Here is a 22,591-nt window from a genome sequence, read left to right on the forward strand (position 1 = left end):
GCCGCAAGATTGCAGCCTCCCAACTCATCCAAAAGAATTCCCCGGACTAAACTGCTCACTAGATGGTCAATCTGAATTCAAAGCGCACACGGGCCCCGTAGGTGGAGACGCTCTGACAACCCGCCTCGGGAGACTCAAAATACCTTCCTCTCGTTTCTTAGTGTTGTCGACATTCTTGTAAAGGGAACTCAAAGGGGAAACGAAGTGTTTCGCAGAGAGCAACGGAAGATTTTTTTAAAGAGTGAAATCGGTATCTTCAGAGTGAGGGGAGAGAAAAAATGCAGAACCAAAGGCAACTTCCCAAATCAAGTCACAAAGCTACGGGTGGGGCAGAACCACCCAGAGCTAGTCTGAAGATGTCAGGCACCCAGAGCACTCTCCGAGGGAGCCCGGGACGAGAGGACGAGGACTCCGCGCGTGTACGGTGACCACCCCAACAAGGTCCGGTCCTGGGACTTCCCGGGAACTCGTGTGTACCTTGCCGGGCACGTTCGCTCTCCTTCGCCTAACTCCCGTGTAGGTGTGGCGGAGAGTGGACTGGGAGGCCTCTCCGGCTCCGTCTCCTCCCAGTGGGATAACTGAGTGAAGAGGCGGGGCCCACTCTGACACCACCGCCGGAACCGGTTGGTCCAAAGGGACCCCCAAAGCCCGGGAGAGTCGGAGAAGCAAGCGCCGCCACCCACCACTGGACTTCGGGGTCGTTCCCCACCGGTCGGGCCGGGTCGGCCCCAAAGGGCGGGGTGCCCGGCGCGGACTGGACGACGCGCCAGGAACCGAGCCCTCGGGTGAATCGGGGCGGCTCGGTGGGAAGAGCCCGGGCTCAGGGGTCAGAGGTCGTGGGTTCTAATCCCGGCTCTGCCACCTGTCAGCTGGGTGACTCTGGGCAAGTCACCTGACTCCGCGATGCCTCAGCGACCTCATCTGTAAAATGGGGATGGAGACCGTGAGCCCCAAGTGGGACAACCTGATTGCAGCCTCCCAACTCGTCCAAAAGAATTCCCCGGACTAAACCGCTCACTAGATGGTCAATCTGAATTCCAGGTGCACCGGGGCCCCGTAGGGGGCGACGCTCTGACAACCCACCTCGGGAGACTCAAAACGCCTTCCTCTCGGGTTCTAAGCGTTGTCGATATTCTCGTAAAGGGAAAGCAAAGTGATGACCCTGCATCTTCCTCAGCGCTTAGAACAGTGCTCGGCGCATAGTAAGCGCTTAACAAATACCAACATTATTATTATTAGGGGAGCAGGAGGATGGAGTACCTTTCCTTTCCCCTCCCACGTGCTTTTCTGGGGGGCGGGGGGGGGTGTCTTGGCTTCCTCAAGTCATGTGACTTAAACGAGTGAGGCGGCTTGGTTCGGCTCCGTTGGGGTTCTCTCTCTCTCTCTCTCTCTCTCTCTCTCTCTCTCTCTCTCTCTCTCTCGTCCCGCCCCCGGGGGGGGGGGGGGGGCGTGGCCTATTTGACGGTTGGGGGAGCAGGGCGGGCGGCGGTGAATTCCCCCTTCTGATTGGTTGACAGGTCGGGGCGCGCGGGGTGGACGGGGCGCGCGGGGCGAGCGAGGCGCGCGAGGTCGTCGAGCCGTCGCGGGACGCTGAGGAGACGACGGGGCAAGAAGAAGAAGGCGGAGGCAGAGAGGGCGGCTCTCGGTGAGGGGATTTCTCTTGGCCCGGCTCCCTCCGTTCCTCCCGTTAGGCGGCGGCCCCGGCCGGGCCGCTCGACGCCTTCCCCGCCATGGGCCCCAATCTGAGGGGGCTCGGGGGCCGAAGCCCCCCCCCCCCGGCCCCGCCTTTGGGCGGCCCAACCAGCTCCCGGAGAAGAGCTCACGTCGTCAACCTTTCGGTTGAAATCAATCTCTCGGCCCGCCTTTCCCCCGAAGCCGTCTTCCGCCCCGTGCACTCACGCGACGCCCCACGTTTCGTTTTAATCCCCCTTCTCGACAGGGGAGTCTCCCATTCCCCCCACCCCTTGCCTCCCAATAAAACGAAGCCTCGACTCGAGGTCTCCATTGGGCCCCCGGTGCCCTCCATCTTCCTCCTTCGACGTTTCTCTCCCTCGACGTCGCGCTCATTAGCGCTCATTCGACGTCTCTCTCCCTAGCTCCCGATCTTTCTCTTCTCCCCCGCCCCCCAACTTGCCTCAGTTTGGGAACCTCTTGTAATCACTCCCGTCACCCCGACGTTCCCGTAGGCCACTGACGTCGTCATCCCGTAGAGTGCCATTTCCTCACCAGGACATCATCCGGTCACCCGCACCTCCCATCAAGGTTTCTTGGGATGTTTCCCCAAAAAAAGTTAGCTCCATATTCACCTCACCAGAAATCCATAAGGGTGACATGAAGGCGCACAGGGGAGAGGAGCATAAATTCTTCTGGTTTCCAAAAAAAAATAAATCACAAGTAGGTATGGGTAGTTTTGGAAACTATTAAAATGGGCCTCTTGGAGCTGCCCCGGACACCTGTTAAGAAAGGATAATTTTCCATGTAGTACTTTGACGACATTTAAAGAGTAAGTACATGCCAGACGAAGTATATTAACGAACCCGTGCGTCTTAGATGAAGGTTGAATGATGAAAATATGATGATGAAAGTAAAGGTTTGACGTGGATGGGGTGGGGGTTCCCAAATTAAACAATTTTTGGAGTGCCTAGATTCTTTACGTATGAAAGTTCTGAATTAAGCTGAAATGTGGGAGACTCAAATATGTTTTTAAAGTAAGTGTTTGATGCTGTTTGGAATTCTAGTCTCTTTCAACCTTAATTTTGAAAAGATCGTTCCAAGTAAAGCAAGGATTCAAGAGTATCGGTGAGTGGAGTTTTGTTACGTATCTTTAATTTTGTACCACTGATGGATCCGAGGAGCAGGAACTGCATTGGAAGCAGCATGGCTCAGTGGAAAGAGCACGAGCTTGGGAGTCAGAGGTCATGGGTTCTAATCCCGTCTCTGCCACTTGTCAGCCATGTGACTGTGGGCAAGTCGCTTCACTTCTCTGTGCCTCAGTTACCTCATTTGTAAAATGGGGATTAAGACTGTGAGCCCCACGTGGGACAACCTGATCACCCTGTTTCTACCCCAGCACTTAGAACAGTGCTCTGCACATAGTAAGCGCTTAACAAATACCAACATTACTATTATTATTACTTCATAGAATAAATGCTTTCTTAATGGTGTTCCCTCTATGATCAGCGGTACTTGTTGAGCATCTACTTGCCCCACACCACACTTTATTTTAACGTCTCACTCCCCCTCTTGACTGTAAGCTCCTTGTGGGCAGGGAATGAGTCTACAAACCGTTGTTTTGTACTCCCCCGAGTGCTTAGCACAGTGCTCTGGACACAGTAAGCACTCAGTAAATAACCAATGATCGATCTACCGTGTGCGGACCACTGGACTAGGCACATTGTACTTTGCAAGCGCTTAGTATAGTGCTCTTCATTCAGTAAGCGCTCAGTAAATACGATTGAATGAATGCAGTCTCCCATCATCCCTTCATTTTTACTTGTGTAAATGTGTATGTACAGACTCTATTGCCTCTATCTGCTGTCTTTAACTACATTCCAGTGCCACATTTAAATAGATCCTGAAACACAATCTAAATGGGTTTGCTATAACTTGACAATTACCACAGAAACCACTTTACTTGCTGTTGTCTTTTAATGTGAAGGTTAAAGATACATTGACCTGAAAGATTATAAATGGAAATCAAATTTACTTTTCATCTTTTAACTCCTGCTATTGTTGCTTTTATGGTACAATCAGACTTTTTATTTATTGGCTCATATAAGGGCATCAAGTCATTTTGCAAATGTTATTAACCTTCCTAGGCCTGTGTAGCATGGTTGAGTGTGAAGTGTGGCCTTCATTTCCTCTCCTTTAGGCCAGCCAATAGCTGAATTGGTAAATTGAGATTGACAGTTTGGATATCTTTGGAGCAAGATTTGCCAGGGTTGGAGCAAGCTTTCATAAAGTTGAGGCTTAGAGAAGAAAACCCTTTCAATTCATACCTACTGAAAGCTTCCAGGATAGGGTGGAGTTGAAATACCTAGCAAAGAAATGACATCAATTCCGGAAAAATTTACAGTATAATTTATAGTTTTCCTTCAGGAGAACTTTGGGGAATCTAGGCACAGAAGAAAGCAGGAAGCTACGCATAGCCAATATGAGCGCTGCATCATCCTCCATTCTGAAAATGCACAAAGAAATATGTGCATGTCCCCACATCTAATGTCCAGTGTTTTTACGAGATATTCTTCCCCTTGACTCTATTTATTGCCATTGTTCTTGTCTGTCTCCCCCGATTAGACTGTAAGCCCGTCAAACGGCAGGGACTGTCTCTATCTGTTGCCGACTTGTTCATTCCAAGCGCTTAGTACAGTGCTCTGCACATAGTAAGTGCTCAATAAATACTATTGAATGAATGAATGGTGCAAACAGAACCACGACAGTGGGAGAAGAGGTAGAAGGTTTCCTGCTTCCTTTGCAGGTGACAGTTTAGGATGTGTTTCTAGAGGGTATATATTATATGGCTTTGCTATAAGTGGCTGGCTATGCCTTACATTAATCGTTTTTCAGATTCTGGCCTCTGTGCTGAATTGAGTGCCGAAAACTGAAATCACAGCCGGGGGACAATATTGGCTATGGTTACCTCTAATTAGTAGGATAGCTTATTGTATTCTATGCTAACTAGGATATATGTCCCTTAATGAACTAATTTGCATTAGTTCAACCTGGGTTGGGGGACCAAATTCAGGGTAGGGATAGTGGGGGGAGGAAAACCACTGGGAACAGGGTGGGAGCTGGGGAAGGAAGGAAGAGGCAGGGAGGGGAACTATATACTTGCAGGGATTAGAGAAACTACTGGGGAAGGGCAGCCATTGTTTGGATAAATCACCAAATTGCAAATTGTGGAATGGACACATTTATTCATTCAGTTGTACTTACTGTGTGCAAAACACTGTACTAAGAGCTTGGGAGAGTACATAATAACAATAAACAGGCACATTCCCTGCCCTCAACAAGCTTACAGTCTAGGATGGAGGTCATGAGTCTGTCGTGAGCTCATCATTACCTGGAATCGTTCTGTAATCTCTAGAAGTAGAGATTGAGGGCACCGCACTTTTGTCAGTCACTTGATTTTGCAATGCTACCAAACTAGACTACCAAATGAAGAACCGCCAACAGAGACAGTTGCCAGATGCCCCTTTCGTTGAAGAGGTTGTCCTTCAGCGCAACAGCTCTCAGGAGTTGGTATTGCAATCAGATAATCACTTGTATTGGGTCTTCCAGCTCTGCCCAGCGGTATAAGTGACCATCTGATTATGCTTTGCCTATCCCTGAGAGCAAAGAAAATTGCTATCATCATCTCATAATCACCACCTATCCTCCCCCCCCCCCAATAATGAGCTGAAGTGAAGAAGCAGAACAACTCTACCCAGATTTAGGCCGTCAACACGGGAGTACTGACATTTTGAATAAACTAGTTATAATTAGTGAGTTGATGATAGCAATGCCCTCGTGGAAAAACGTCTTTGGATCCAATGGAGTGGCAAACTCAACGGCAGAAACAACATCTTTGGATCCAATGGAGTGGCAAACTCAACGGCAGAAACAACATCTTTGGATCCAATGGAGTGGCAAACTCAACAGTGATAAGCCTACTTTTCCTGAGTGCAGTAAACACCATCCAGTGATGACTAATTCATCTCTCTGCCACAAAAAGAAAGACATCTGGATGCACCCACGACCTAAAGAGTGATATGTCATTAACTATATGACAGAATGGCAGAGGGACTTCCAGCAGCCATCCCTGAATCAGGCAGTACAGACAGATGAAAAGACTGAAGTAATATACCAACCTGCACTTGGGAAACCACATACCCCCATATGTGAATCTCCCCTTCAGAGGCATCGTTACCAATCCGTGAAGGAAGTTATATGTATATGTATATTGTTCATTTAATAAAGCATCCTTTGTACTCTGTCTAATGTTGAGGGGAAATGTGTCTAATATTTTTAAGTTGTTAAAAATAAAGCAGTGCTGCTCCTTGGAAACTCGGTCTTTGTTAGCCCTAAATGGCCCTCTCATCTTCCATACTGACCCAGGTATACTGCCACACTCACAGAAAAATTCACTTACCCCAGGGAAAGGAGTGACCCTTTTACCATTAAAAAAAAAATCAGGTAAAGTTGCTAATGTCAAAGAAGATGACAATCTGTAAGCAATAGTAGACTTTGGATTGTTCCAACCCTTGAAAGACCAAGCTATTTGTGTATTTCTAGATGACGTTCTGTTCTTAATTTCATCATAATTGTGCACTTGTTATCTCTGCTGGGAAAGTGCCTTTAGAATCCTGTTGAGTTTGCATGAGGTTTCCTTGGATGCATCCACATTATTTCCTTAATTTAGCTCTCACACATCATCCATTAATGGGAGCATTGTGAGGCTTTTGCTGAAGGAGGTCATGTGGGGCCAATAAAAGTGTCATCTATTTCTTACAGTGCTCCAACAAGCAGCCAGTATGAGGGTTGGTGGCTGTTTGATGTGTTTCCTCCATGAATTCAGGCACTTCCTCCCGAGATACAAAGTTCATATCCTCTTTTCTTGCATGAGAGAATGTGAAGACACAACTTTCACTTGTAAAAATTAGTCATTTTTTTGTATTGGGAGAAGTTCCAGATTTCACCTTGCTAGTAACAAGCAAACCCAGTTCCAAATGTTTTACAGTGCCAGATTGTGGGCAAGACCTTTTCTTCCCATATAATTTGTGCTTTGCTGTTACCTGACCACTGATATTTCAGGATTGCTAGCCTCAGTCAGTGATTTTTTTTAATGGTATTTGTGATTATGCGACATTGTGCTCAATTCTACCCCCATGCTCAGGAGAAGCAGTTGTGCCTGGCTAAACCACCTGCTTTTTGTCTTGACTGCACACCTGTGGAAGGGGAGTGACTGTTGTGGATCTGGTGATTGAGACTGATGGTGCCATATTTGAGGCACCTGCCACTTTCCCAACCCAGAGTGTAAATTGCACTACTTAGGAAGTGCTGTTACTCCTGACCACCATGTAAGCAAGTGAGATGGCCAAGCTGTTTCCCTGTACATTTAACTGAAACAGAAAGAAAGCAGGGGCAGGAGATGGAGGAAGATATTTCTGTTGCCTGCACCTCTCAATCACAAAGGGAAGAATCAAGAAAATTAAGGATGCTGAACAGAGGTGCATAGTATGATTAAGAGTCAAATAAGTGAGTCTTCCAGTACACATGTAAATTCAACTGGGTATGTCTCCTGTCGAGGTGAGGATTCAGAGGGCCAAGGACTTCAGACCTTAAGTAAGGTAAGCATTGGCCTCAGAGTGCCAGAGTGGTGGTGGTGGGGGGGGGGGTGGAGAGGAGTGTCTTGAAGATGAGTTTCCTGTTCATTGGAACTGAATGATGACATGAGGGTAAGAAAGCAAAAGGGACAAGAGGGGTGTGGGAAGAGCAAGAGAGAAAAGAGGAGAGAGGGTGGGAAGGGGAGAATAGGAGGAAGGGGGAGAGGATATGGAGAGCTGGGGACAGAACGGGGAGGAAGTGGGGAGAGGAGAAGGGAGAGTGGGGAGGGGAGTGAGTTAATATATCAAGTACTCTATTTTGTGTCTAGGGGATAGCCAATTTAATTTTTTATTAAATTTTGACTGTAATGATATCAAATGTAAATTTGTGAGGTACATAATACTGCCTCTTGTCTAGTTTATTACTGATCAAGGTGTTGAGATGATTTTTCAAGAGACTTAAATGCCTGTGGTGACATTGCTCAAGTAGTAATTATAGTAATAGTATTTGTTAAGTGATCACTATGTGCTGGAGTAGATACAAGATAATCAGGTCAGGCACTGGCCCTGTCTCACGGGATGAACATTTCAAGTAAGAGGGAGAACACGTATTGAATTCCCATTTTACAGGTGAGAAAACCGAGGCACAGGAGAGGTAAGGTCACATAGGCCAGTGGCAGAACTGGGATTGGACCCCGGGCTCCCTTGCCACCCAAGTCCAAGCTCTTTCCATTAAGCCTCATTGCTTCCCTGACAATGTACTGTGACTATAGCTAAAATTTTGAAATCTAATTCTTCTGTTGCTACTAGCATTTTTAGGTTTCAGATGTGGTAGCAATTTTTTAGGTGAAAATTATCATACAGCTCTTCTACCTGAAAGCTTTGGTTATATTTCTGTAGAATAACTGGTTATGCCAACCATTTTGTATTCGCATCTATCCTTTCAATTCTCAGGTTTTTTGGGGTGTCTTTGAAATGTGTTGAGAAGATAGTAACAGATTATCCTGGATAAGAAATACCTTTCCTGTAGGAAAGATATGCAAGGAAGACATAGAGTTTTGGAGCACCAAAATAATTTTCTTCTGTAGGCCATAAAAGTTATTAGAATACATGTGAGTTTTTTACTCAAAAGCAACAGCAGGATTAGAAGGAAATAAAGCTGCATTCCATATCAGAACTTTGTCAAAAAATTTTATATTTTGAGAACTAATCTTACTAGAGGAAGAGGGTCCCTTTCCGATTCAGTGTATTCAGTCCAAACAGGGCTGGATTACAGTTGTAAATTGTGCACCACGCTGCAGAGTTTAATGAATGGAGGATGATGCTTATTTCCTCTAGAGCCATAGGAATACGTGTACAATTCTGGTCTACTTTTAAGAAATGGCAGTATAAAATATGGCTACAAGAAAATTTTGAAAGTGAATACTTTGTGATTTGAAGACTAAATAGAAGGAAGTTAAACTATGTATTCGTGATAAAGAATTTAAACTGCCTCATTCTGAGACTGCTCAGAATGAAAGCATATCTATTGTGGCCACAAAAACTTTTGAGTAGTTTAGATACAGGAGAAGACCTACATTTCAATGGTTAGTACCATAGTGACCCTTGATGAATGTTTACATTTGGATTCCTTTATGGAAGGTAGACCTGGTGAATTTGTGTTCCATAAAATTCTAGTAATGATTTTATTGAAGAAAGGATGTATTAGTTTATTTCCCCCGATATTCTGGTTTCTCAGTGTGCATGTATAGTGTGTATCGCCATGTTGACAAAGCATCTATCTTTGAGCTATACACTATAAAGCAAAAGCTGACTGGGGAACCAAGTAGAATATATATACTACATACACATCTTGGTGAGGTTTCATCTTTAGGAGGTCCCATCTTTTCGGATGGGAGTTGTATAAGAATTTGATTGTCCATAGTTTGTTCTACTTAGGGTAGATGAAGTGTGTGGAGGATGAGGGAGAGAGGGAAAGCGAGAGGGGAAGGTTAGGTCTCCACTGGAAAGTATGTAGGTGGTAACTGGTTCTCTGCATGAGCTATAGTGTGATCTAGTAATAATTATAATGGTATTTGTTAAGCTCTTACTATCTGCCAGGCACTGTAATAAGCATAGGGGTATATACAAGTTTATCAGGTTGGACACAGTCCCTGTCCCCCATTTTAGAGATGAGGGAACTGAGGCCCAGAGAAGTGAAGTGACTTGGCCAAGGTCACACAGCAGACAAGAGGCAGAGCTGGGATTAGAACCTGTGACCTTCTGACTCCCAGGCCTGTGCTTTATTCACTAGGTCAAGCTGCTTGAAGTCAGGAGACCTGGGTTCTGATCCCAGCCCTCGCGCTTGCCTGATGTGTGGCTTTGGGTAACAGCTTCTCTGTGCCTCAGTTTCTTCACCAGTAAAATGAGGATTAAATACCCATTTTTCTTATTGTATTTTGCCTATCTCAATGTATAGCACAGTGTTTGTGGTTGCCAAATGTTTAACAGTGCTATTATTATTATTATTAGGTGTGTCAGGAACCAGTGTATTCTTAAGATACCTAAATCCATTTGAGAAGAGTTAAAATTATGGCACACTCTTAATGACAGTGAAAGGGATTTTAGTTCTTATTTGAAGAGTGCTTAAGAAATTAGACAACCTGGAGGGTTTTCTAAATTTACACCCAGTTACCATCATAAAACTTATTCTGTGCCATCCACATGGAAAGGGAAGATTCAGCAAGCTGATGCTTCTGTTGTGATGTGAAGACATTTTCAATAGATAAGGAGGAGTTTTGACATATATTGAAGATTTCATCATGCTTTTTGCAATTTTTCCAATGGTTTAAAGGTTATGTATGCCAGTAATGTCTAGCTATGCAGAAGACAACTGTATATCCATTTTTACTGCTGTTGTTGGCTATGATTTTGCTATTTAGTGTTTAGGCTATGTTGGTGATTTTGAAATCGTGGCATAGTGTCATAACTCTTTGGCGCTGTTTTGACTCTGATTTTGCTATTTAGTGTTTAGGATATGTTGATTGTCTTGAATCTGCCGCATAGTCCCATGACTCTTTGGTGCTTTGGTAATCTAATAGATGATAAAACAATCATATATAATTTCTGTTGTTGAAAGCTTGCCCGATGCATCAGGATTAGCTCAGGGACAGGGAAGTGGCTCATGGATCAAAGGCTTTGTGTAGTAGATTTTTTTTCACCAAGGGAAGGAAGAATGCTTTGTGGCAGGAAGGAAGGGGAATTTTTCTAGCCGAGACCAAGTTTGACCACAGTTTGAGATTGAACAGAGGGGACCGTTCAGTATTTTCAACAGGGCTGAGTGAAGCAGATGGGTAAGGGGGAGGGTGTGTAGTTGAAACAGCCTAACGAGGGCTTTTGAAGAAGTGGATGTGATGCTACCACTTCCAGAAGGCATCCCCTGATAAATTGTTGTTCTCCAGTCACAACATCCCCCCAACTCTCATCTTAGCACTTCTGTACCATCTCGGCATTGATGCACTGGCAACCTCCCAACACACTTGGGTGCATATCAGTTGACTGTGTAAGCACTTAGTTCACCTATCTGCACATTATTTTGTGCCTCTCCCCCTTTAGGTTGTAGGGGTGAGGTTTTTTGACCTGTGTTGTGTGCCCCCAAGTGCCTAGCACAGTTCTTTGCTCACAATAGGGGCTGAATATAATTGAATCGAATGGCTGAATGCCAGGGTGAGGCAGGCAATAGCCGCTTCAGCAGCGGCATCCCGAGATCTCTGTCAGTCCAGATGCAGCATGATAGGCTGCTGCAGCCCAACTGCTTGAGGTGATGGGGATGAAACAATTGAGTTAAGATGCTTGATGTCATTATTTTCAGTTATGGTAACCGGAGGGCAAGGTTGATGAAAATGGAGATGGTGGAGAGGAAGGGGGAGAGTTCTGAGGCAGTTGCACCGATGGGTGATGGCTCCAGTTCAGCCTCTGTGAAGGAGCTCAACAGAACCCCTAAAACAAAGTCACCACATGTACTTCTGAAGCCTCTCTTCTCCCTGCTATCAACTTATCTACTCCTCTCTCCCACTGCTCCTTGCCCAGCTCATTCGGCAGTGGCGGCAAGTACCGGAAGCAGCGTGGCCTAGGGAATGAGACATGGACCCGGCTGTCAGAAGGTAGTGGGTTCTAATCCCACCTCTGCCACTACTTTGCTGCGTGACCTGGGCGAGTTAGTTAATATCTCTGTGCCTCAGTCACCTCTGGCAGAAGGGATTTCCCTTTTATGTGTCGGGGTACGAAAAGGGACAGGAATCATTATTTAAAGAATTTTTTTTGAAAAAAGAGAATGGGAGAGAAAAGCACTACTTAAAGGATCAGACTGGATATTTCTACTATTGTTTGTAAAACTGCTCTGATCACTTAATATTAGAGCTTTCCTTTTAGCTGTCGGGTGCAGTTATTTGTTATCTATTCTGGGAGAGAAAATGAAGGTAGACTTTCAATTTGAACCGTATCAAAATGTGCCAGAACAATAACCCTGTCTTAGAAGAGGAAATTGATTTTGTTTGAAAAGATATGTTTTTCCAATTTCTAGTTTTTCAAAAAAGAAAGGGGAGAGACCTGGTCTAACTTGTCACCCCAGAAGCTTATCAGAGCAGAGTTGGGTGAGCAGGTAGTGGCACCAGCTCTCAATCAGTTGTATGTATTGAGCACTTACTATGTGCAGAGCACTGTACTCAGTGCTTGGGAGAGCACAGTCTAATAGAGTTGGTAGTTGTGTACCCTGCCTACAAGGAGCATTTGTCCATTTAAGGAAGAGATGGGAAGGTTTCCTTTCATTAAGAAATATTTAAGTTGGAAAAGTCATTTCATAAGCTTATGAAGAGTAGCAATACACATATTTTGCTTTGCAAGTTGAGGTTTGCTGGTTGAGTAAAATGGCACTGAATTTTTCAAGTAAGTCATTTAAAGCAAGGTGCAAAATGTATAGGAAGGTTTTTTATTGTTATAAGACAAAAGGAGCATCAGAAGCAGCATGAAGTAGTGGAAAGATCATGGGCCTGGGAGTCAGAGGACCGGGGTTGTAATCCTGACTCTGGCACTTGTCTCCTATGTGACCTTGGGCAAGTCACGTAACTTCTCTGTGCTTCAGTTACCACATCTGTAAAATGGGGACTAAGACTGTGATCCTTCTGTTGGACAAAGACTGTGTCCAACCTATCTTCTATCTACTCCAGCATTTAATACAGTGCCTGGCGCATCGTTTTGGGAGGGTGTTTTTCCCCCCTCTTACAAACAAGGAAAGGGAAATGGCTATCTGAATTTCATCAGTAAAAGGTATTTATAAAATGGTAAAATGAGGGGGGTAAAAGTTGGAATGCTTTCTTTTTTTTCCTCATTCTTTTAAGAAACTTACAAAACTGAATTCTTTATTTTTTGGGAGCTCACTTGTAAACATTTTCTCTTAGTTATTAGCTTAAAGGGGTTTTGAGTCATTATTTGCTAAACCCAAACTCCATTTTGTTATTGTGAAGACAAGGTTAGGCTAGCCTCAAGCCTAGAGAAAGAAAGTGAAATGGAAGCTTCTAGAAAGACAGTTGCTTATCACTGGGCTGAATAGCCTAGGCAGAAGATTGGTCGGTGTGGCATCCAATCATTGTTTAGCGGTGCGTGGCCAATCATAAGGGGAAAAGAAGGTGGAATTTCTACTAGGGAAGAAGCCCTTTGGGTTAGTTCAGAACCATGTGTTCTAGGGGAAGGAGAACGTAGAGTGCAATCTCCATTTTGCTTACTCTCGGAAACGACCAAGAGTGACACCGGAGCCAACTTTTTTTTACTGTAAGTGAAGGGGAGTAAGGGTGTGAGGACCAGGAGAGGACAGACTTGAGGGAACTAATAAGTCAAAAAATGCCATTTGGGGTCTTTAAAGTCTTTTAGAGGAGATTCCTACAATTTGGCCCCTTCCTACCTCACCTCACTATTCTCCTGTCACAACCCAGCCTGCACACACACTTTGCCCTCTAATGCTAACCTTCTCACTGTGTCTCCATCTCGTCTATCTTGCCACTGACCCCTCGCTCACATCCTGCCTTTGGCCTGGAACACCCTTCCTCCTTAAATCAGGCAATTACTCTCCCTGCCTTCAAAGCCTTACTGAAGGCACATCTCCCTTAAGAGGCCTTCCCTGACTAAGCCCTTCTTTCTTCTCTTCCCACCCACCCCCTTCTGTGTTGCCCTGACTTGCTCCCTTTTATTCATCCCCCATCACAGCCCCACAGCATTTATGTACATACCTGTAACTTATTAATTTGTATAAAACTCTGTCTCCCCATCTAGATTATAAACTTGTTGGTGGGCAGAGAATACGTCTGTTTATTGTCATATTGTACTTTTCCAAGCGCTAAGTATTGTGCTCTGCACACCGTAAGTACTCAATAAATACATATGAGTGAATTGAATGAATCTCTAGTAGTGTTAAATTTTCATGTTTTTTTTTCCTCTCTTTAAAACAAGGAAAGGGAAATTGTTTGAATTTGATCAGCAAAGGATTTGTCTAAAATGGTAAAAGGAAGAAAAAACGTTGGAATACTAGGTTTTTTTGCTCACTTTTGAAAGAAACTTGCACCATTGAACAACTTATATTTTGGGACCTCACCTGTAAAACCTACTCTTAGTTGTTAGCTTTAAAGAGGTTTTGGGTGGTTCTGTTCTAACCCCAAACTCCATTTTGTTTCTGTGAAGACCCTGTTAGGTAGCCTCAAGGCTGGAGATGGAAAGTGCAATAGAAGCTTCCAGAAAACAGTCGCTCATTACCGGGCAAAATCTCCTACGCAGAGGATTGGTCGATGTGGCAGCCAATCGTTTGTCTAGCAGTGCATGGCCAATCCGTAGGGCAAAAGGAGCCAGACTTCCAGTAAGGAAGAAGCCCCTTGGCCAGTTGAGTTAGTTCAGAACCATATTTTCTAGGGGAAGGAGAAGATAGAGCTTAGTCTCCATTTTGTTCACTCTCGGGAAGGACCCAGGGAGGGACGTAGGAGCCAACTTTGTATTGTAAGTGCAGGAGAAAAAGGGGAGTAAGGGTTTTAGGGGGTGTGAGGACCAGGAGAGGACAGGCTGGAGGGAACTAATAGGTCAGAAGACACCATTTGGAGTCTTTAAAGCCCTGAGTAGAAACTCTGAGATCTATTAGAGGTCTGGGAGATCAACTCTGAAAACTATGGGGAATTACCTAACTGAGCCCCCACCAAAGCACTTCATGCTTTGGAAAAGAAAGAAAAAAACTAAGCAAAATGAGGTATTGAGAAGCTTGGGAAGACTGCTAGGCATCCTAGGACAAGTGATATTCAAGGTTAATTCCAGCCCAAACCACACTTGATGGTAGCAAGCATCAGAGTCCTGTTGTTTCTGATTTCTGTTGTTTCCTGGCCCCAGCAAATGATGTTTCTATAGTAAGATAAATTATTGCCATATTTCATTAGGGTATTTAAAAATGTCAACCTTATTTGTCCTAAGCAGATTTTGCAGTTGGTTTGAAAACAAGTTTCCCACCTCTTAAAAGGAGTTTCCTAACTTTGGATTTTATGTCTCTTCATCCTAGATCTCTTCTATTGAAATCAAACTCAACATTCTTGAGAGCTACTTTACCCTGAATTGGTGTAACTGGAGAGTCACAAAGAGGTGTTGTGAGTGCATTTCCATCTGGACTGCTATTTTTATTCTGCTACATTAGATCTCAGGTAAATTTGGAGACTTTATTCTTCTTTGAGGGTTAGTATTATTTATGGATTCTCTTTAAACTCTGTTCATCAGTAATCCAAATTTCAGTAAGTAAAAAAAAAAAACCCCTTTGTGTGGGTGATTTTAAAGTTTTTTAGTTTTAATTTTCATTTTTATTCTTTTCTGATTTTATTTTATGGCATTTAAGTGGTAAATATATGTCAAACACTAATCTTAATTCTGGGGTAGGTACATTTTAATTAGGTTGGACACAGTCCTTGTCCCCACATGGGGCTCCCAGTTTAAGTAAGGTGTTGGAAGCATGCAATTAAAAATTTTTAGATCCTAAAAGTCTTTTATATAGCAAACACTTATTTTAAATAAATGAAAAAATTCTGCCCATAAAAAACTCCAGAGAGTCATGATCTTGCATTCTGGCTAGAAGCAGCATGGTGCAGTGGAAAGAGGACAGGCCTTGGAGTCAAAGAACCTGAGTTCTAATCCCGGCTCGGCCACTTCCCTCTGCTGTTTAACCTTGGAGAAGTCACTTAACTTTTCTGTACCTCAGTTACCTCGTCTGTAAAATGGGACTGTGTGCCCCATGTGGGACATGGATTGGGTCCAACCTGATTATCTTGTGTGTACCCCGGCGCTTAGCATAGTGCCTGGTACATAGTGCTTAACGAATGCCAAATATATATATATATATATATATATATATATATAATATAAAGGACCAGTTTAACATTTTCATTCATGATCTGGAAGGACTATGCAGTGAAGCCTTTCAGTGGGTGAAATGCCATACAGATGGAGATATACTGCACAAGTATCTCGGAAGGCTGAGTGGGCAGGCAGAAAAGTGGCAAATGAGCTTCAGGCTAAGCAACTTCAAGAAAATGGTAACAGTAATCCACAGCAGAGCAATATAATAATGATGCCACTAGTTAAGCGCTTACTATGTGCCAGGCACTTTTCTAAGCCCGATGGAGTCTAAGATATCACAATTCAGGAAAAAGGTTTGGCCAGGCATTGTTAATTGTTCTTTCAAATCCATCATCCACGAATGGCATTTATTAAACCACTTACAGTGCAAGGTATTGTACTAAGTGTTTGGGAGTACGATAGAGTAATTACAGACAATACCTGCCCTCAGGGAGGTTACAATCTAATCACTCATTCAGCGTGTGGCACTGCCCAGAAGGGCCAAACAACATTCTGGGCAGAATCAGGAGGGATATTAAAAACATAACACATAAGTTTGCTATTATATAAAGTCAGAGGAGTTCTGCACCTAAGTTCACTTCTGGTTGTTAAATAGAGCTGGAAATGGTACAGAGATGGAACAGCTTTCATATAAGGACAGAATTCCAAAATTTGGAGTCTTCAGTTTCGAATCAATCAATGTTATTTGAGCTCTGTGTGCGGATCACTGTATTAAGCACTTGGGAGAGTCCAATAACAGAGACAGGTAGACACGTTTCCTGTCCACAATGAGCTTACAGCCTAGAAGGGGAGACAGACAATACGAATACTGTTAAACTCTGCCTGTTCTCTATAGGATGAAGACTGAGGGCATCTGATTACAGTTTGTTAAATCACAAAAGGTATAGATGAGGAAAATATCAAATTATAGTTTACCAAATCCCACAGCAGGGCTACAAGATGCCATTTGAAATTTGAAGGTCCTACATTGAAAACAAATAAAAAAAGCAGTATAAGGTACTTGTTATTAAAGGAAGTTGTGCAAGTCTAAAATGCTGCTAGATTCAACAAGGATTTGGAAAACATGGGGGATGTTAAAAGATTCATTGCTAAACCTAAGGATGAATCCGAGAGCAACCATTATGTTCTCCAAAATTCAATTATACCAGTGTCAAAGGCAGAATTTCTGAACTGGCCTAGTATAGCATTGTTTATTCTCTTATGATGAGCTACTCAGGGAAAAGGGCTATGAAATAAGTGAATATAGTAAATGAATAAATTATATTCCAAACCATGTTCCACTTAGAGTGCGTATGCATTTTTTTCAATCCAAAGACAAGAGGCTTACCTGTGAAGCTTACCCTTGGAGTCTGGAACCTCATTAAAATACTCAAATTTTCATACATCTTGTAAAATAACTGTACTCTTCTAGTTTTCCCGGTGCAACCTTCTGTAAACTTAAGGCCCCTTGTGGGACTTAGTTTCAAAGCATATTGAGTCCTAAACACAGCTTCAATTTACATCGCACACTTCAGGTATAGGGTTTATAGACCTACCTGGGAAGGTCTAGCAGCTACAAAACCGTATTTTTCTAGGCTAGTCCCCTGGGGTCTGGACTACTGAATGCATTATCCAAAATGCAGTTTACTACTTAGGAATAGATCTCTCAGCCAAAGGATTAGAATCGGGGTTTATCAAAGGTAGGTTCAGAAGATCACTATGTGGGAGGCAGGAATCATTATTTCTGTCTTGTGGCTGGCCTGGAGAAGTTAAGCGTCACAAGCCGTACAGTTTGTCAATGGGAGAGAAGGGAATAAAAAGTTAAAAAGAGGTCATCAGAGGTAAATTAGAAACCTCTGAGAATGGAAGACCCTTTAAAAAGTGACTGATGAAGTTCAAACAGAGCAAAAATAAGCAGGCCCAAAAAGAGTTTGAAAAGGACCATACAAGAGAACAATCAGTTGATGGTATTTATTGAGCACTTACTGGTACAGAGCACTGTACTAAGCGCTTGGTACTCTAGTACAATATAACAGAGCTGATAGATCCCTTCACAGAGCTCACTAGGCCACGCTGCTTCCCCTAGGATTATCACTCATTATTGGCAGAAGCAGCATGGCCTAGTGGACAGACCATGCTCTGGGAGTCAGAAGGAACTGGATTCTAATCCTAGCTCCGCCATTTGTCTGCTCTGTGACTATGAGCAAGGTACTTAACTTTTGTGCCTCAGTTACCTCATCTGTAAAACAGAGAAGTGAAGTGATTTATCCAAGGTAACACAGCAGACAAGTGGCAGAGCCGGGATTAAAACCCAGATCCTTTTGACTCCCAGGCCCCGTGCCCTAGCCACCAGGCGATACTGGCCTACGGCAACTCCACTTAATTTTTAAAAAGAGTCTGTTTGTCCATATTCTCTATTTTCTACCTTTTATACAGTTTTCTATACATAATGCAACGTTCTCTCTAATCCCATAACTCTTAAAAATCCTCTGAACTGTATAAATATACTTTAATCCAGTGATCCCCCTAAAACTTGATAATTCTTGACCCTCTTTGAAGAGCCCCAGCAAATGAGTGAAGTATGATTTCCCCTAGTAATTATGAAACAACTCTTTTGGCAATGATCAAGTCTTCATAAGCTCTAGAAAAGCTTGAGAAATTTCACATGAACTTAACCATTCCACAAGTCATTGGTTTGGTAGGTAAGTGCAAGTAGCCAAAAATGTATATGAAAAATGCATCTGATGTGGTTGCGAAATTGTGTTTCACTGAAGGGAAAAAATGTTAAATGTCCCCAAGGATTTGGTATTTACAAAAAGGGATTTGTGCCAATTGAAGGTTTTGGGGAATTGGAGGGAAGTGATTAGGAAAAACTAAATGTGGCTTACTGTCCCTAAAGGATTGAAACACTAATCAGGCATCCCCCTAACTGCCCCCCTCCCCCCCGCCAAAGAGTAGGATATCAAAATGTTTGCTCTTGGCCTTTGCAATGCCGAAAAGGACAAATTGAGCTACACTGGCTCTTAGCTGATCTAACTCAAAAGGTCTGGATGCAAGCTTACAGTTTTAATAATGCGCACTGAAATGTCAGATGGCTTATTTTTTTAATCCTTTCTTTTGGGCCAAAATTTGCGAATCGCTCTCTAGTTCCACTTAAATTAGTTGAATTTAACTTCTGAAAGAGGGAGACCAGCAATTCTATCTTTATATTGGTCTTTTCTCATGGACAATTGATTTTGTTACTGTCAACCCCAATAACCATTCCCATCTACGATAGTGACGACTAGAACGTGATAAAGTCAAAGGCAAATGGACGCCTTTGTCAGTCCATGCTATAAAATGAGCTGTGGAACCAGAAGAGCCAGAGATAGAAGATGACGGGGGTCTTAGCAACCTCTGGAGCACATGGCACAGGGGTGGTAGGCATGTCAGCCACTGGTCATGCCAGGGTCCAAGTCCCTCTCCTTTCTGTCTGCAGTGTCTCCTTTGTTTTGGAGATGTGCTGCCAACCTGGGCACCCCCACCATTCTCCTTTATCTGGCTCTTCCTTTGGTCCAGAATGTACCATCCCTTATGGCACCATCAATCAATCAGTGGTATTTATTGAGTACTTACGATGTGCAGAGCACTGTACTAAACTATGGAAAGAGTACGATCCAGTAAGGAGACACTATCCCTGCCCTCAAGGAGTTTACAGTCTAGCAGTGGAAACAGACATGAAAATCAACTACAGGTAGTTTAAGGATTTGCACTTGGGGTCTGTGGTGGAGGGGGAAACGCCTAAGTGCTCAGGTGACACAGAAGGTAGGGAAATTAAAATCAACTCCTTCAACCCCTGTCCTTCAGTGGATATCGTGCCACCAACCCCCAGGTCTGGATCATCTCCACCAGATTTTTCCTTCCCTCCTGCACTCGGGCCTCAGCGCCCTGTGGGTAGAAATGTCCAGAAATCGAGCCAACTCTAGCCAGAGAGCATTCATTTTCATCTGCTATAACTTTGCCCTCTCCTCCTCTTAGCCACACTACTTCTCCTCCCTTGTCGACTTTCATGCCCATTGCCCTCGGGAGGGAAGATTTGGGGGAGTTTTTGATTTTTAGATGGGGGCAAATTGCAGATGGATTAACCCTAGTCAAATGCCGTGTGCTAAGGAAGTAGGTTTTAGACTAAAATATCCCCAAATTAAGATAATCCAATTAACCAAAATACATTCTCACATAAAGTTCTTTTCTGACTGGATCTCAAGAAGAGGTGGTAGGAGCATGCATCCCAACCACCAGCCAGCTCCAGCTGCCTGTCTTCTCTCAGGATAGCTCGGGTCTCCCCCATGGGTTGGGAGCTTTTCCCCTCTTTGATAGAGTAGCCAACTCCTTCCCAGAATATTTCAAATGGTTTTGTCGGGGGTGAAGGTCTGGCCTTTTCCAGCCCTGTGCCCTTACTGACTAAAAAAGGAAGGTAAGTGCTCTAATTGCCAAGTTGCTTCATGAGTCGCTTGAACTGGCATGTCGTCATTTCTGAATCGAGGGCACCGTTACTGATAAATAGGACTGCCTGGTGAAATGCCCTGAAAATATGAATTGTTGTTAGCAGAGCTGTAAAAGACAACTGATATTAGAATTGCAGTTACCTCCTACATTCATTCAATTGTATTTATTGAGCAGTTACTGCGTGCAAAGCACTGTACTAAGCCTAGTGTGCATGCCTGTCGAAGAACAGTAATAGTGTCAGCCTTTTCCATTTTGGAATCTCTCGTCTTAATACCACTTCCATGGGAAATAGCCTTACTTGAACTATATTTTAAAGACAAGTACCATTACGGCTCCCATTGTCCTGCTGAGGGAGTTAGAGGAACAGAAAAAATAAAATATTTTGGCTAAATGGATTGTGTGTAGCGAAATCGATAATGAACCTATAAACTTGGCATGCTTTTTAATTACAAAACTTTAGTGCATCAACACTTTTTGTTGCTAAAACAGATTTAATACATTCCCACTGCCTGAAAATATTGTTCTCTCTGGATCTGAATCAATGTCAAGTGGTCAGCTTTAGCTGAAGAGAAAATGAGATGAAAAAATAAACTTCCTGTGCTGTCAAAAGACAGACAGGTTGCAAATCTTCAGATTGGGGATCAATAATGGAGTAATTTGAAGTATGTGAGGAGGGCATTTGCCAAGACACTTCTTCACTATTTGTCATAGTGTTGGATAGTTCTCCCCTCCTCACCCCCACCCCTCTTTGAATGGTAGGAGCAGTTCCTTACACGGAATTTTAAAGATTTTTTTTCGAGTTACCAGTGACTTTGTGATGAACATCATGAAGGACAGGTGTTACATTTCAGTTTCTGTAATTCATCCATCTCGCCATTCATTTATACATTTGTGGAGAGAGTAGGTATTGCCCAGATCCATTGCTGTTTTCAAATAATCAGTAGACATAAGCATTTCTCAAGTAAAATCACATTTTTCTCACCTTTATGAAATCACACATCACTGGGCAATTATTGAATACTAGCTGAAATCTGCAAATAATTTGTAGTCATCCTTAGATTTCTGCTATCCTTCTATTTCTCTATTTGCCTCTTTTGCCACCCCTACTTTGTTGTTTCTTTGTTCAATTTTTTCACCCACTTAATAGTATTTGACTGCTGAGCAGTATACAGAGTGCTTGGAACAATTCTTGCCTTTCCTGCTCTAAACCCCATTTCTTGGCCATTCAAATTGTCCAGTTGCTTTTTTCAGCCAATTTATGCCACCTTTCTTCGCTGCTTTCAGTCCCCTTTCTTGGTTTTGATGGCCACTGTAATCCCCATCTCAGCTATTCTGAGTACCTTATCTCAAATTTACTTTGAATACTGACTTTGGATTGCATATATTTAGTTAATGGTTTTGCCCACTTCTGGATTTTTCTCTACTCCCCCCCACCCCCCCCCCCCGCCACCAGTTGCCCACAGTTGCTTCATTGGCAGTGTAGCAGCTTCACCAGTATTCGTGATTCCAATTATTCCATTTATAGCAAGTAAAAAATGATTTGTCATAGTAAATATTTAGTAAGTTTAAAAAACAAAATCAAAGGGTACTACACTGAATTGATCCCAAAAATATTTAATTGTTCTGGATTGATTGTTATAATCTTTGCATTTGGAATTGCTGTTTTAGATTACGTCAAGATATATAAGAATGTTCTTCCCCTTGACTCTATTTATTGCCATTGTTCTTGTCTGTCCGTCTCCCCCGATTAGACTGTAAACCCGTCAAACGGCAGGGACTGTCTCTATCTGTTGCCGACTTGTTCATTCCAAGCGCTTAGTACAGTGCTCTGCACATAGTAAGCACTCAATAAATACTATTGAATGAATGAATGAATAAAAGGTATTACATTCCTCCAGGCAGTTTACGGATCAATCCATCAAGTATTGAATGCTTACTGTGTGCAGAGTGCTTTTGAGAGTCCAGTACGACAGTTGGTAGACACGTGCCCTGCTCACGATCAGTGGTACTTATTGAACTCTTTACTGTGTTCAGAGCACTGTACTAAGCACTTGGGGGAGAGTACAACATATGCGTTGGTAGACAAGTGACTCTCTAGTGCTTAAAAGGGACAGATCCAATTTCTTCTCGCTGAGCTAATATTTTCAAGTTGTATATTAACTTTTCTCTTTCAGAAATAAGAATGAAAGGTGACAAGTCTTCCCAGCACAAATCATCAGGATATCAAACCATTACAGGCAGGAGGTATGGAAGAAGATTTGCTTATGTCAACTTTAGACCGACTTCGACCGATCAAGCAAGGCCTGTAAGTCAGCAGTGCGAAGAATATCAAGGCCCCGGGCAAGAAGATGATCAGAATGAAAGGGCAACAAGTATGTGGCATATAATCATTTAAATTAATATTAGGATTGACT

General features: G+C 43.3%; 1 protein-coding gene across 4 annotated transcripts in view; it reads left to right on the top strand.

The window, feature by feature from the left end:
* Positions 1-1,547: 1,547 nt before the first annotated feature.
* Positions 1,548-22,591, top strand: part of PJA2 (praja ring finger ubiquitin ligase 2) — a 53,086-nt gene continuing 32,042 nt past the window's right edge. Inside the window, exons 1-4 of one of the 4 annotated variants that reach the window (XM_016228511.3) lie at positions 1,548-1,645; positions 2,739-2,799; positions 14,869-15,007; positions 22,352-22,549. In XM_016228511.3, coding sequence (XP_016083997.2) covers positions 22,360-22,549 — 190 coding nt within the window. In that variant the 5' untranslated portion in view covers positions 1,548-1,645; positions 2,739-2,799; positions 14,869-15,007; positions 22,352-22,359. Of the gene's footprint in view, positions 1,646-2,738; positions 2,800-7,055; positions 7,329-13,011; positions 13,110-14,868; positions 15,008-22,351; positions 22,550-22,591 lie in introns of those variants that run through there. The other 3 variants (XM_029054122.2, XM_029054124.2, XM_029054123.2) reach the window with 3 other exon arrangements.

The sequence above is a fragment of the Ornithorhynchus anatinus genome, chromosome X3 (assembly GCF_004115215.2).
Source record: "Ornithorhynchus anatinus isolate Pmale09 chromosome X3, mOrnAna1.pri.v4, whole genome shotgun sequence".
Classification (NCBI taxonomy): domain Eukaryota; kingdom Metazoa; phylum Chordata; class Mammalia; order Monotremata; family Ornithorhynchidae; genus Ornithorhynchus; species Ornithorhynchus anatinus.